This window comes from Sebastes fasciatus, chromosome 4 (genome assembly GCF_043250625.1).
Source record: "Sebastes fasciatus isolate fSebFas1 chromosome 4, fSebFas1.pri, whole genome shotgun sequence".
In the NCBI taxonomy this organism is placed as follows: domain Eukaryota; kingdom Metazoa; phylum Chordata; class Actinopteri; order Perciformes; family Sebastidae; genus Sebastes; species Sebastes fasciatus.
In genome coordinates, this window is record NC_133798.1 from 13385336 (window position 1) to 13399476 (window position 14141).

At 41.5% G+C, this 14141-nt stretch overlaps 1 protein-coding gene across 3 annotated transcripts; it reads right to left on the reverse strand.

Annotated features, from left to right (window-relative positions):
• Window positions 1–214: 214 nt before the first annotated feature.
• On the reverse strand, window positions 215–13358 carry pskh1 (protein serine kinase H1). 3 transcript variants are annotated; one of them, XM_074632107.1, is made up of 4 exons: window positions 13208–13358; window positions 11235–12032; window positions 9657–10580; window positions 215–4876 (listed from the first exon to the last, which is right to left on the reverse strand). In XM_074632107.1, the coding sequence occupies exons 2-4, from the start codon at window positions 11301–11303 to the stop codon at window positions 4559–4561; spliced, it is 1311 nt and encodes a 436-aa protein (XP_074488208.1). In that variant the 5' UTR covers window positions 11304–12032; window positions 13208–13358; the 3' UTR covers window positions 215–4558. The 3 variants fall into 3 exon arrangements, with proteins under 3 accessions (XP_074488208.1, XP_074488207.1, XP_074488209.1); XM_074632106.1 differs by having other exon boundaries at window positions 13009–13344; XM_074632108.1 differs by having other exon boundaries at window positions 13277–13335.
• Window positions 13359–14141: the final 783 nt, after the last annotated feature.

Consider the following 14141-nt stretch of genomic DNA (forward strand, 5'->3'; position numbering starts at 1 on the left):
TTGGGATAACTTCCATTATGATTTGACGTTATATAAAAATAAATTGAATTGAACATTATAATTTATTTTGAAGCATGAGTCCAATAATCACGTTCCCTTTATCTCTGTTTTGGTCTCCACCAACCCCTGAGAAAACATATCTTCCTTGCACATCATAAACTCCTGTGACCCGTTGGATCAATCACAAACAAAGAGAATAAATCCATTTGCAAAATCAGGTTTGAGTGTTTTATTGACACATACAACTCACCGTTTAAAAAAATAAAAAAAAGTTAATGCTAGAAGAATCAAAGTGTTATCATTCATTTAGACACACAATAACAAAAACAAAAAAACTGTTTTCAGGTAACAGTGATGAGTTGGCTACTTCATTTAGGACAACAGCATTTATATAAAATCACAGATATATAAAAACATGAAAGGAAACACTTTTACAAATGTGCTGACATTCTGCAAAAAACTGCTAATGAACTGATTTGGTTATTCATTGAACATGGTATACAATAGGCACTCAACAATGTCGCAGACTAATTCAACCACAGCAATTCTTTTGAGTCCAAATGATTACTTTGTGACTGTGACGGTTAGAGCTGATATTTTAGAACAGGTTAAAAATGGTTTATTTCACATAGATGTTATGCTCTAGGGGCAATCGATGAACTAACTACCAGAACTAAAGCCACCTCATCATACTGTAGAAAGTGTGACACCGTAGAGCGATACCTCACCCTAAGTCTTTCTTTTTAGATGACCACAGCTGTTTGCTCTGAGAAGAAAGAAACTACACTTTTTCAAACCATCAGCATTTGATTTTAAAGGGGTCCTATTATGCTTTTGTGCTTTTCCCCCTTTCTTTTAGTGTTATATCGTTTTTTTGTGCATGTAAAAGGTCTGCAAAGTTACAAAAGCCCAAAATCCATTCCAAAGGGAGTTACTCTGCCCCACAGAAACACTGCTCCTGAACTGCCTGAAACACCTTGATTGAAGTCCCGCCTTTTCTTCCGTAAAGTGGTGATGTCACCATGTAACACATTTGCATAATACCTGCCCAGCGGCTAGTTTGGCGTGCCCTCAAACAAAGCTAGTTAGAGCGGAGCCGGAGCAGAGTCCGAAGAGTTTGATTTGGTTGACCAATCACAACAGAGTGGGCCAGCTGACCAATCAGAGCACACTGGGCTTTTCGAGAGGGCGGGGCAGGAGCACAAAGAGAGCGTTTCAGACCGAGGGTGAAAAGAGGTGCTGCAGCACAGCCAGTATGAGAAAAATAAAGAGTTTTTTGAATATTAAAGCATGTAAACATGTTCCGAGTAGAAACCTAAAATACAAGTATGCACCTGAAAATAAGCATAATAGGTCCTCTTTGAAAAGACTCATGGGTGGAGTATCTCTCAAAATGTAGAGCGAAGATTTGAATGTACCAATACCAGCTCCAATGTTAGCCTCACTTAGTCTTTTATAAACAATTTAGTCCCACCAAGAGGTGAGACATCAGGGCAGGTAACAGCAGTGGGACAAAAGAATATACGATTTAAAATCTGAATTACATCAAGAACAATGGAAAGATGACAGAGCATCCTGGAACAAGCAAAGGACAAAAGACAAAAAAGGAAGGAAAACTGAGGTCAGCTGACATGGCTCGGTTAGGTTTCCAGTATGTTAAAACAGTTCACAACAGCAACACACTTTATAAGTCTGGGGATAGATCACAGCAAAATACTCATATAAATGAAGACCACACTGATTTACATTGGAAGTGTTCTGAAGGGACAAAATACATAAAAACGCAGTGAACAGGTCCGATAAAGAGGAAGATTGCAATTTAAAAAAAAAGAAAAGAAAATCAATTTAACTGTATAGATTAAGTGCTTCAACAGATGCAAGAAAAAAAGCAAAATAAAAAAAGGGGAAATAGTCCTCGCCTTTTTTCTGAAAAGTTGTACTACTTTTGGTAAATATTCAATAATCAAATACCACATTATTTTGATCAAGTTGAGGATGAATCGTTCGCAATCAATCATTTAAACATGAATATGCTGACCACACAAGAAGCTGCGTTCATTATTCATTTCACTTTGCTGTAATGCAGCTTTTTACCATTGAAACTATACCACACTATTACAAAAAGCAAAATCCCTAGTCTAGTCTCATTTCAGATTAGCCAAGGCTCAGAGTAACGCAGTAGTCACACAACCTTGTTATGTAAGGATGCTGACAACTGTGTAGAGAACACGAGAGAGCTACAACCTATTGTTCTTTTACTATCGGTGTGTTCGAGTGCAACTTGCCGGCCAAAACCAAAGCGACGTGGGGCGACGCAACCGGCGGCCTTCATCGCCGCTAGTTCTCTGATGTCGGGTTGGTGTGTCTGGGGGCTTAAATGGGTATCTGCTAAATGGGTATTACCCCTTACAATGGCAGCAACATTTGAAAAAAAATTATGTTTTCTTTGTTAAAATGACAATCACTTTGCCAGCATGGCGATGGCTGATACTGGTGGGACATGTTGTTGCTGAATGCTAACAAGACAGATGAAAGAAATTCTTCTGACAGTTACAGATGTTGGTGGAACAGAGGCTAGTAGCTAGGAAAGATGGCAGGTTGGGTTGGGTTGCACCAGCTCTTTGTAAGTCCATTAATAAGTTATTACTATTACAAAGTTACAAAATCATGTTTAAGCTCGTAAAGACTTTAGTAATGTGCGTGGAAACGGTAAGATATTGTAGCATCACAAGCTGCAGCATAACTTCCAAAATGTAGTTTTAGGGGGCAAACAATATCTTAAAAGGTGCTAAATGCAAGACTGGGAGCATTTCTATTGCCTCCGCACGGCTCTCAACATGGCGACAGCTGAGCTGGCGGCTCATAGCTAACGGTGCTAACAGCCCTAACCTGGGGGAGAACCAGAGGGTGGGTGCTACGCTTTCGTGACCGCGCTGTCAGTCAGAAATGTAGCGTTATCAGCTGTAACCGCCGTATGAGAGCAGTGCAGAGCAGCGGCAGTGAGCTAGCCAGTGTGCACGGTCACGTGCACTAATATGCACTAAAAAGCATTCACGGCCGGTCCTGCTATGTCAACAAAGCACAGAGAAGCTCTGATTACAACACACACAGAGGGAGTGACTTCATTCTCTGCTCAGGTAGACATTACTCCTCTATATCTTTACATAGACAATAGTTGTTTGATGCTATATTAATGCTCTGGATATCGTATAGAGCACCTTTAACTGCCAATACTTTCTAAAGGTAGTTTTATGTCTATCTGTTAAGAAGAAGTAAGTAGTATTCATGCAATTTTGAGTGAGTGGGAAAGATCCGATTATGCTAACCAAGCTAAAATTATCATTTTAGGCATAACATTTGGTAATTTAAGGTACATTAAGTAATTTTTTGGAGGATTTTGATCAAGGGTCAATATTAGCAAGCTAACGTTAGCTTTGTCAGTGGGTTTAGTCAGCTACAGAACAGGTTGTAGTAAATATTTAGTGACGCTTTTTTTGTCACGTGCTTTCATTTAGTGATGTGCTCATCTCCACTTGTGTTATAACCAGGCTAAATTTGAACATACAAAGAGCTGGTGCAACCGGCAGCAGAGATCTTTGCCTTCATCGTTGCATGTGCCATTCTCACTATAACCAACGATGAAACTGTAAAACCACCCTAAATGGTCAGATTCTCAGATAAAGACAGTGAGTTATTATAATACTGCTCTTCAACACGAAGGGATCATAGCAGGTACTTCATGATTGCGTCATCATTGGGAGTGGGGCTGTGTGGTCTATTGTCTAAAACAATACAATGAAGATTTAACACAAAACAGCTTCACAATCTTTGACAGCTTTAGAACAAATGATAGTAACAGAGCAATAATGGCAAGATTAGATAAGCTTAGAATTGACTAATAAAAAAAAAAATACGCCCTTCATTTTGACCTTCAAGGGTGTGGTTCTGTTGCAGTGTGCTTGCATTAGCCACATCTTAACACAAGGTCTGTACAATTAGTACAATAATAAATTCACAGCAATTTTTCAATCATGAATGAGTAAGGGTACTTTTGTTTTCCCCTCTTCTAAAAGTATCCCTTTCTTCTTAGAAACTTCAGTAACCAGAACTCTGTTCAACAGATCCTCGTGGAAGGTCATTATCCAGTGACCACTTGAATGGAGACTAATAATCATGTCAACAATAATAAATAAATATGTAGAGACACAGGGATTGAAAGAACAAAAAGCAAAGGAGTGGAAGGCACCATCCTGCCAGAGAGAAAGTGAAGGAATGGATGGAGAGATGATGTCACCCTTGGAGTTCAAAACTTTACTGGTGTGTCCTTTTCTGTGCTCATCAGGAGACACACCGCCAGAGGAATTGTCAACTGGCAGCAGTTACTTCCCAACCTTAATTCTACTTTTAGTCATTTAAGTCATTTTTAAGGCATTGATTTGGGACCTGAAGCCGTTTTGGCCTCTAACACTGGCAGCAACTTTGAATGGCGGTAGTCGTTGTGTAAGTTCAGTCATTGTAGTGCCGTTTCCCCCAAAAAGTCCCGTCACGGTCCCATGGTTCAGCCATTGTACTGCTGCTGGTAGCGACGGTTCAGCTCACGCAGCTCCTTCTCTCGCACACGCCGCGCTTTGTTGGATTTGGTGGAGCGGCTGGAGCGAGTGGACTGGGCCGACTTGGTGCTGTGGCAGCGCGAGGACGCCCGCTTCAGGAGGTTCTGAGATATGCAGCGCTGAAGGTTCTTCATGGAGGAGGAGGCGGCCATGCTGACGACCCAGGGGTGCTTGAGGGCCTGGCCGGCCGTGAGCCGCTCGCTGGGGTCCACCGTCAGGATCCGCTCCACAAAGTCTTTGGCCAGGTTGGACACGCTGGGCCACGGCTGGAGATGGGAAACAGAGGCGAGACAAGACTGTATTAACAACACTGAAATTGTAATGCCAGTGAGTACTCTAAATAGTATAAACCAGAGGTTCTCTAACTGAGGTGAGAAGAAAAACACTTTTATAGTTTAAAATGTTTACGCATAAAATTGTGAAATGGTGTAAATATTGTAATTTGTGACATCACAAAATTACAGAAATCCTGACAGCTTGTTTCAAAGGCACAGTTTCTGAATATGGGCTGTGAGTATTTCTCCATGGATTGAGCGTTTCCATACTTTCACAGCAATTATATGGCACTTAAATCTGCTTTATAATAAAAAGACATGAAAGTCTCACTTTTTATAATATGGGACCTTTAAGTGCAGAGAAACTTTCCCCCTTCAGTAGATGAAGGTGAAAACAGCCTTCTAGTGTCAAACTCTGCACATACATCCTTTAATCTGCAAAGTGAGGATGAAGTGACAATAAAACAAACACTTTTTTGAGTGGAGAGGGACTTTAAATAATTGTGTTAAAATGTACAGTATAGTTTGTTTGGCATCGGTGTAGTTTTATCCACTGGACACAAGATGGCAGCAGAGGGATATAAAGGTGAGAACGTCCAGTAAGGACAGTACTTTGGGCTCTGAACTGACAAAAAGCTCTATATGTTTTTACATGTTTTTGCTTGGAGGGAATTTCATGTTTCCAAAAGATCTAATTTAACATAAAATATCTTTTACAGCAAATGTTCTCGACAACTACTGTCGACTCTCTTTCTGAGAAATGGACTCTAGTATGAGTTACTGGTAGTGAGTCAAACTCTACCCCCTACTTAGACAGGAATTGGGAATATCATCGCTGCATGCCTTTCCACACACACACAGTTTGTACATGATGTCCTGCTTGGCAACCAGCTGTGTTTTCAGTCTCCCAGTAGACAACTTACCCCCCACTTCCAACAGCAGGTAAATCACCAGTGTTGGCTTAAGATACGTGTCACATACTGTATGTAAGCCTCAGACACACATTTCTCCACCACCTACAACAATGTCCGGGCTGTGCCTAGTTCTTCTTGGACTGTAGCTGTAAACGTGAACATTATTTATCGCATCTATAAAGAGACGTGTGCCCAAAGGGAAGAGGCTGCCCTACCACAGCTCCACCTCTCATTTACCCTCAGGACAGGGGTTTCTTTAACTACGGGTCACAGGCTTCTCTGCCATGCATTGTGATATAATACAAGTTGTTGTATTGCATACAAATTACAAGGAGACAAAATTTGCACTTTATGAAATTATGTTCTAGTCCTGTTATGAATGTGAGTCGTGTTCAAAATCACTGTAAAATAGTCAATCAACATCAACCACAGAATGCACACACATATATATATATATATACATACATATAAACACACACATATATATATATATATATATATATATATATATATATAAATATATATAAATATATATATATATATATAAATATATATATATATATATATATATAAATATATATATATATATATATATATATATATATATAAATATATATATATATATATATAAATAAATATATATATATAAATATATATATATAAATATATATATAGATATGTACAGTATATATATATATATATATATATAAATTTATATATATATTTTGGCATTATGTGAGTATGGCTGACGAGAAATGCTTCAAAGCTTCGACCGTTGCCATGGTTATCGACCACCAAATCAGTATTTGAATGCTTCATTTTTAGTTTTTAGTAAGTATGTAATAATAATGTATAAATCCCAAAATAGCACATGAGATAAGGAATAATCCCACAACATTATTCACTATTCATATTCAACATTAATTATTATTATTTCTCAGACGGATATCGCTGTTTGTTATGTGTAGAGGTGCGTGTGTGTACAGTGGTGCGGCAGCGACGCTGTCCCGAAGCTTCGAATACGTTTGAATATTTCTCACCGAAGCTTTGAAGCCCCAAAAAATGGTATTCGGGACAGCCCTATGTGATAGTGACAGAGGAGACACGGTGATGAGAGAAAGAGGTATGACACGCAACAAAGGTCCCGGCCGGAATCAAACTGGGGACGTTGCAGTTATAAGTATGCTCTGCACCTTAGTGTGGCCAAAAAAATATTTATTGCAGGTTTAAGGGGCATTGCATGTCACAGTAGCTTGGCTTATTGCTTGAACTTGGATTTTGTGAGTCCATTTGAGCTACAATGCGGCGTGCTGAACATCAACTCACAAGTCATCATTTGGAAATCTTCTTTTTTAAAATTACATGTGACAACTAAGACCACAATATCGACTCAATAACCACTGTATCATCCTAAGAATGTATAATTGTTGCTTCCAGTGAAAGGTTCTCTTACTATGTATATGCTGTACATACCTAGTACTCATGCAGCAGCTCTACTATACTATTTGCAAACCTCAGCTAAAATATAGAGTCCCTTGAGGTGATTTCAATTATTAAATGTGTCCGATCTGACCTTATCTTACCTGTCAGACACTTTAGGAGAAGTTCAAATCTGGATGCATTCCAAGAAAACTGAGATGATTCAACTGCTCCTCATTAAATATTACAAAACTACTCAGCTATTATTTGCGTCGGAGTGGCTGTATGTGAGGCAAACATTAACCAAGGGCCCCTTTTGTAAAGCTCACTGGCAACATAAACATCCCACACTATGAAACAAAGGAAGGGACTACTCAGCATTCTTCAAAACCAGATACACAGATAGAACATAAATTATTGTGCACACATACGCACACTTAGAGGGAGGGCATATTGATTTAGAGAGGACAAATACATGAGAGCGAGTACGGCGAGGTAAAAGGTAAGGGTACGTGAGATAGATATGGACGTGAGCTGTGAGATGATTAGAGAGGAGAGAAGTTAGGTGTTTGAAAATGTGTGTGTGTGTGCAGAGGACGCGTTTACTGAACGTTTTCCATCATTAACTGAATTTTTTTAACAATAACGGAAAAATCTGAAGGCCGTCTGTCATTTTGACGGACTGGAGTCCTTGGAGCGTGTGTGACCATGCGGGTCACAGAGCGGTGCCCGTGCAGAAGGAGCGGGATTTCCTCCCGGTAAGGTGTGTGCTTTCAGGATTGGGGAAATCCCATGTTCAGAGACCTGGTAATTCCAGTCTAATTCTAATTCCAGAGCGTTCAGCCTTCAGAACACAATTAAAACGGCCATGAGAAGTCATCTGTCCGAGGCAAAGACTACGGGGAAAAAAAACATTAATTTGCTTCATGTGTGTTGACATGAAAAGGTCATTATTTTGTATGTAAAGCAGAAAAGGGCCGGACGCTGCCACTTTGTGTGCCGATGTCTTACTCCGAAGTCCAAAAGTCAAATTTTTTTTGAAAAAAGATAGATTTAATCATTCCCAAAATTCATAACATGTTTTATTAGGGCTGTCCGTCAATACAAATATTTAATCGTGATTAATCGCATGGTCATCAATAGTTAATCACAATTAATCACAAATTAATTGCATTTTTTTATCTGTTCAAAATGAACTTCAAAGGGGATTTTGTCAAGTATTTAATACTCTTATCAACATGGGAGTGGGTTATATGCTTTATGCAAACGTATGTATATATTTATTATTGGAAATCAATTAACAACACAAAAAAATGATAAATATTATCCAGAAACCCTCACAGGTACTGCATTTAGCATAAAAATATGCTTAAATCATAACATGACAAACTGCAGCCCAACAGGCAACAACAGCTGTCAGTGTGTCAGTGTGCTGACTTGACTATGACCAATGGATTTCTTAGGTTTTCTAGTTTCATATGATACCAGTATCTTCACTCTAGCTTTAAAACTGAGCCTGCTACAACCTGAAAACCACAAGTTGCTTTAATGCATTAAAGAAATTGCACCAAACTGCATGTGATTATCATAAAGTGGGCATGTCTGTAAAGGGGAGACTCGTGGGTACCCATAGAACCCATTTACATTCACATATCTTGAGGTCAGAGGTCAAGGGACCCCTTTGAAAATGGCCATGCTGGTTTTTCCTTGCCAAAATGCCTTGCCTTTGGTTGGTATCAATGGATTCCTAGTTTGATGCCAGTATCATCACTCTAGTTTTAAAACTGAGCCCGCTACGACCTAAAAATTGCAAGTTGCATTAATGCGTTAAAGAAATTAGTGGTGTTAAAACAAATTTAAAACGCATTATTATTGTGTTAACTTTGACAGTCCTAGTTTTTAATCTACGAAATATTCTGCTTCAATCCATATTTGTAGGTATTTAGCCTTTCAAAAACGACATTTCCACTGCGGTCAAAAAACGGCTTGCTCTCCCGCTTGCCGCGCACACACACACACACACACACACACACACACACAGGAAGGCTTGCACCTGTAGCTTGTTAAACAGACGTTCAAATCTTCAGTTGAAAACCTCAATAGAAGCTTTGAATGTAAAAAATGACACGCGGTAGAGCCTACAGTGTAGTGGCTCAGCCCGATCCACTTTTTGTTTCCTATTTACAGAGGCAGGGCTGTGTATGAACACAGATTTTTTTTCCAGCGTGCACACACATAACGACAAGCTAGCAGACCGTGAGAAGATCGAACCATGTCACCTCACAAGAAAAGCTGAACTTCTTGGAAATCTGTTGACAAAGCCTCATGCGGTGTGAGGAATGTATTCCAAATATGGGTGAAGTCTGCTGGGGTGTGTGTTTATGAGAGAGAGAGAAAGAGAGAGAGAGAGACAGTGTGTAAGAGATATGACTCCTCACCTCTCCAGAGAAGCTGTACTTCCCCTTGAGGATCTGCCGGTAGAGCCTCATGCGGTTGTCGTCCTCGAATGGCATGGTTCCGCTCAGCAGGATGTAAGATATCACCCCCAGCGCCCACATATCTACAGCGTTCGTATAGGGCTTCCTCACCAGGATCTCAGGGGCGATGTACTCCGGTGTGCCGCAGGTGGTCTTCATCAGACACTCGTCTCCCTTCTTCCTGCTACTGGCCAAACCGAAGTCAGTGATGATGATCTTGGAATCGGCTCCGGGGTGGTAGTAGAGAAGGTTCTCCGGCTTCAGGTCTCGGTGGGTGATCCCTAAAGTGTGGAGGTACTTGACGCCGTCCAGCACCATCTGCAGCACCCGCGTGGCGTCCCGCTCTGTGAAGGAGCCGCGAGCAATGATCCGGTCGAAGAGCTCTCCTCCGGTGGCTAGCTCCATCACCATGTAGACACGTTCTGCCGTCTCAAAGACCTCCATTAGCTGGATTATATTGGTATGACGGACGCGTCGCAGAACACACAGCTCCGACTCGCACACCTCCCTCCCCTCCCGGTAACGGGTCTCGATCATCTTGATGGCGTACGGCTGCCGCGTGCTCTTGTGCTCCACGCGAACGACCCGGCTGAAACTCCCGCGACCTATCAGAGCTTTGACGTCGTACTTGGCTGTGACCCGGGGGTCAAACTTGGCTCGGTATTTTGCCACCTTCTTCCGCTGAGGGTCCGACAGATCGGACGGGTCCTTAGGGGGCTGGGCAGAAGCGGTGGGAGTGGCAGCTTGGGCCTGGGCCTGATACGGGGAGGTGGAGACGGCCTTGTCACCTCCCCCTCCACCGGCCCCACCCATCTTGCTCCTAGTGCCATCCCCTCGTATGAAGTGCTTATAGATATCTGTCTGAGTAAGTTGGGGAGGATCAACCTGAAAAATACAAGAACACAGTTCTTCACTGATGCAAATTACAAACCAGAGCAGAGCAACAGAAGTTTATTTTCAGCCGGTCAAGAAAGAAAAGATTAAATTAACTGTCGTATGTAAAGACACTGACTTATAGTTTCTTAGTCTATAGTTGGTATAGCCCGACCGATACTGGACAGTTTGGGGCAAGTCATAGTCAAGTCAGCACACTGACACACTGACAGCTGTTGTTGCCTGTTGGGCTGCAGTTTGCCATGATATGATTTGAGCATATTTTTTATGCTAAATGCAGTACCTGTGAGGGTTTCTGGACAATCCCACTCTCATGTTGATAAGAGTATTAAATACTTGACAAATCTCCCTTTACGGTACATTTTGAACAGATAAAAAAATATGTGATTAATCGCAATTAACTATGGACAATCATGCCATTAATCGCGATTAAATATTTTAACCGATTGACAGCCCTAATTTGAAGACATTTTTAAATTAATATTTTCTGACAAAAAGATTAATCTGTAAGTAGAAAAAATATTCAGTATAATAACAGCCCTATTAAGTTAATATTATCAGTACTAATACTGCTGCTGTTACCAATAGTAACAGTATCTGTGGCGGTAACAATATTACTAGTAGTAACAATGTTTTCCTACTGACCTTTTTGACGAGGTCCAACTGAACATCCCCTGGAGGCTCAGGGAGGACCTTACTGTTCCTGCACCCCATCACATCACCTTGGGCCAGTGCCCAGCCAGCCACACAGGCCACCAGCAGCCCTGCCTCATCACCGCAACAGCTGATTCAACACACTCAGGGCATCCAACATCCAGGCTGTACCCAGACTCAGACAGAGGGTTCATGAATAAAGCCGATTACACCCACTCAAGTCCCAATGAGCCGGCATCAGCAGTCACAGTTCATGAATACACCCGATACATCCACTTAAGTCCAGTTTAAAAAGTCCAAGAGTTCATGAATATATTCTGGACGAGCACGTTGTGTCTCGGCTCCATCAGCCAGTACTGTATTACTGGTTGTCTTTTTGTTGCAGTATCCTTTTACAGGTCTGTGCTGGGGGGTCTTGAACGCACAGACAGGCTGTGAAGTCGGCTGGCAGGGGGATACCTCAAGCCCCTTGAAGAACCTACCAGGGCCCCATCTCAGATGGCGTAATTGTTGAATGTCTGAGAGAAAACTGCACGAGTACAGCTTGTATGGATGCTCACGGGACAAAAATGATTGACCAGGGCAGGGGAGGGAGAGAGGTTCTCTAAAACAGGTGTGTTTGCCTTTAGGAGAAATGCAGAAACATTCAGGCAGAACTTCCACAGAAAATAAAATCATCAACTATGCTCCGATCCATTGGGGGAAGCTGCAATGTCAGCAGCGATCTTGCCACAGATAAAGCAGCTCTCCCCTGGAGAATCACAGGCCGGAGAACAGCGGAGGGAAGCTCTGAAATGCAGAATACAAAATGAAATGTGAATCTTGAATGATTATTGTTAGGCTCACACAAATATATACATATTTATATACACACACACACACACACATATATATATAGTATATACATACATACATATTAGCCTACATACATACATATACAATATATACTGAATGCTGACATGACAGGAGCAGATTACAGTTAGCCCTGGCCAATCACTGACTGGCAGGAAAACAACTGATCTGAACACATTAAGATAATTTTAGCACTAAAGTTAGACACCACTTTTTTGTACAGAAGTTGCATGATGACACCATATTGTGAAACTTTCAGCCAAAATATGATTACAGCCATCCAGACAGTTGAAATGGCCAAGAAAACAAGCCATAGCTTTGCCATTTATAAGAAATAGCTGCACTAACACACAGATGGTCAACTTATATCTGAGGATCACATGTTGGAACTGTTGTGCTTGATGTATTTGCTCTCAGTACAAAAGTGTTTAGCAACTAAACTTAACTTTTTCAACAGAAAATGAACTGGAAACATCCCTAAAAACAAACTCCAAAGAAGAAATGACACATAAGTAACATTTAACAGCTAAGGTTAAATAGATCAGAGAGCTGATGGGCATTAAAGTTTAGGTAACATAAAAAATGGCCATTGTTTAGCAACTAAACTTAACTTTTTTTCATATATAACTACAGAAAATGAACTGGAGACATCCCTAAAAAACACACTTCAAAGTACAAACCATGACACATAAGTAACATTTAACAGCTGATGCAGATAGCTGATGGGCAACTGCATGAAAGTTTAGGTAACATAGAAAAATGTCCAGGCCCTGCTCATGTCAATGTGTTTTTCTTTAGCCAAAACCTCCTTTGAAAGTTGTTTTCTCAACAGTGTGTAACTTCTTGACAGTTTTTAAAAACCCTCACATATAACCTCGACATTACAAATGTAAAAGTGTCTTTACAATCTCACCTCATTACTTCTCGGAGACAGCGGAGTGTCTGATGCTAACTAGCCTGCTAGCAGCAGCAGCAGGGCAGGACTCCAGCTCAGCCAAGCCCAGCCTCCTCACCCCACTCTCTCTCTCTCTCTCTCGCTCAGCTGGGCTCAACAACTTCAACAACTACTTTACCAACTTTACCCCCGAAGATGAACAAGTCAAATCCCTCACTTCATTTGTGTCAATTCCAGAGTGTCATGGTTTTGTTTTGGAGACGAAAGGGACTGTAGAGACACATACACAAGTTGTCCCGTCGGTAACTTTTCTGGACGGTGTTTTTCTCCCAGGACTCAGGACCACCTTCATCACCAGAGAGAGGAGGAACAAGAGACACCAGGCTACATGGGGGTTCCGGTTTACACTTTCAAAGTAAAACACTAGTTGAAAATTATTTGCAGCATTTTTTTAGTGGAAATTAAAGGGACTGTTTGTGACTTTGTAAGCGTATAAATGTAGCGGGTCGGCACACATGCGCGCTCTCATATGCGCGTTCGCGTGTAGCCGCTTTACCCTCCTCCTCTGCCTGCTCGCCTTCACTCAGACAGCGCGCGTTCTGGATCAGCTTGCTCCACCTCTAGACGTGAACGCGCGCTCACTCCTCACTGCAGAAGAGTTAGTTTAGCTCTGAGAATATGTAGTGGACGTTTGTGCAGAAATAACTGCTGCAGCTCCTCCAGACCAACAGAGGTTTTCCGTGTCTTGTGAAGTGACGGAGCTGTGCAGAGAGTTACGTTGTCTTCTCGTTACCGACCGGGTGCCGGTGTCTCCTCTGCTCTCTCCAGCTGCGGGCGGAGAGAGCAGAGAGACACGCTGCAGAGCCCCGCTGCATCGGCCTGCACTTAGGCAGGAAAAGCCAACACTAGGATCAGATCTAAATCACGTTCATGGAGAGACCTTCGTCTGGTCAGCTAACATTACTGCCAAGCAGCTGAAATATAGAGTGATATTGTGGTTTTAGCTGACGTGTGTCGCCTCACTGTTTTGAGCGATGCTCGTTCAGGTATATTTACATGATTATTGACATGAACGAGCATCGCTCAAAACAGTGAGGCGATACACATCAGCTAAAACCACAATATCACTCTATATTTCACCTGCTTGGCAG

Excerpts from the sequence above, each read along its gene's own strand:
- pskh1 (XM_074632107.1), bottom strand. The coding sequence starts at position 11,303 with ATGGGGTGCAGGAACAGTAAGGTCCTCCCTGAGCCTCCAGGGGATGTT. Across the intron at positions 10,581-11,234 it reads AGTTGGACCTCGTCAAAAAG|GTTGATCCTCCCCAACTTAC; the intron begins GTCAGTAGGAAA and ends TGTATTTTTCAG. Across the intron at positions 4,877-9,656 it reads AGTACAGCTTCTCTGGAGAG|CCGTGGCCCAGCGTGTCCAA; the intron begins GTGAGGAGTCAT and ends TCCCATCTCCAG.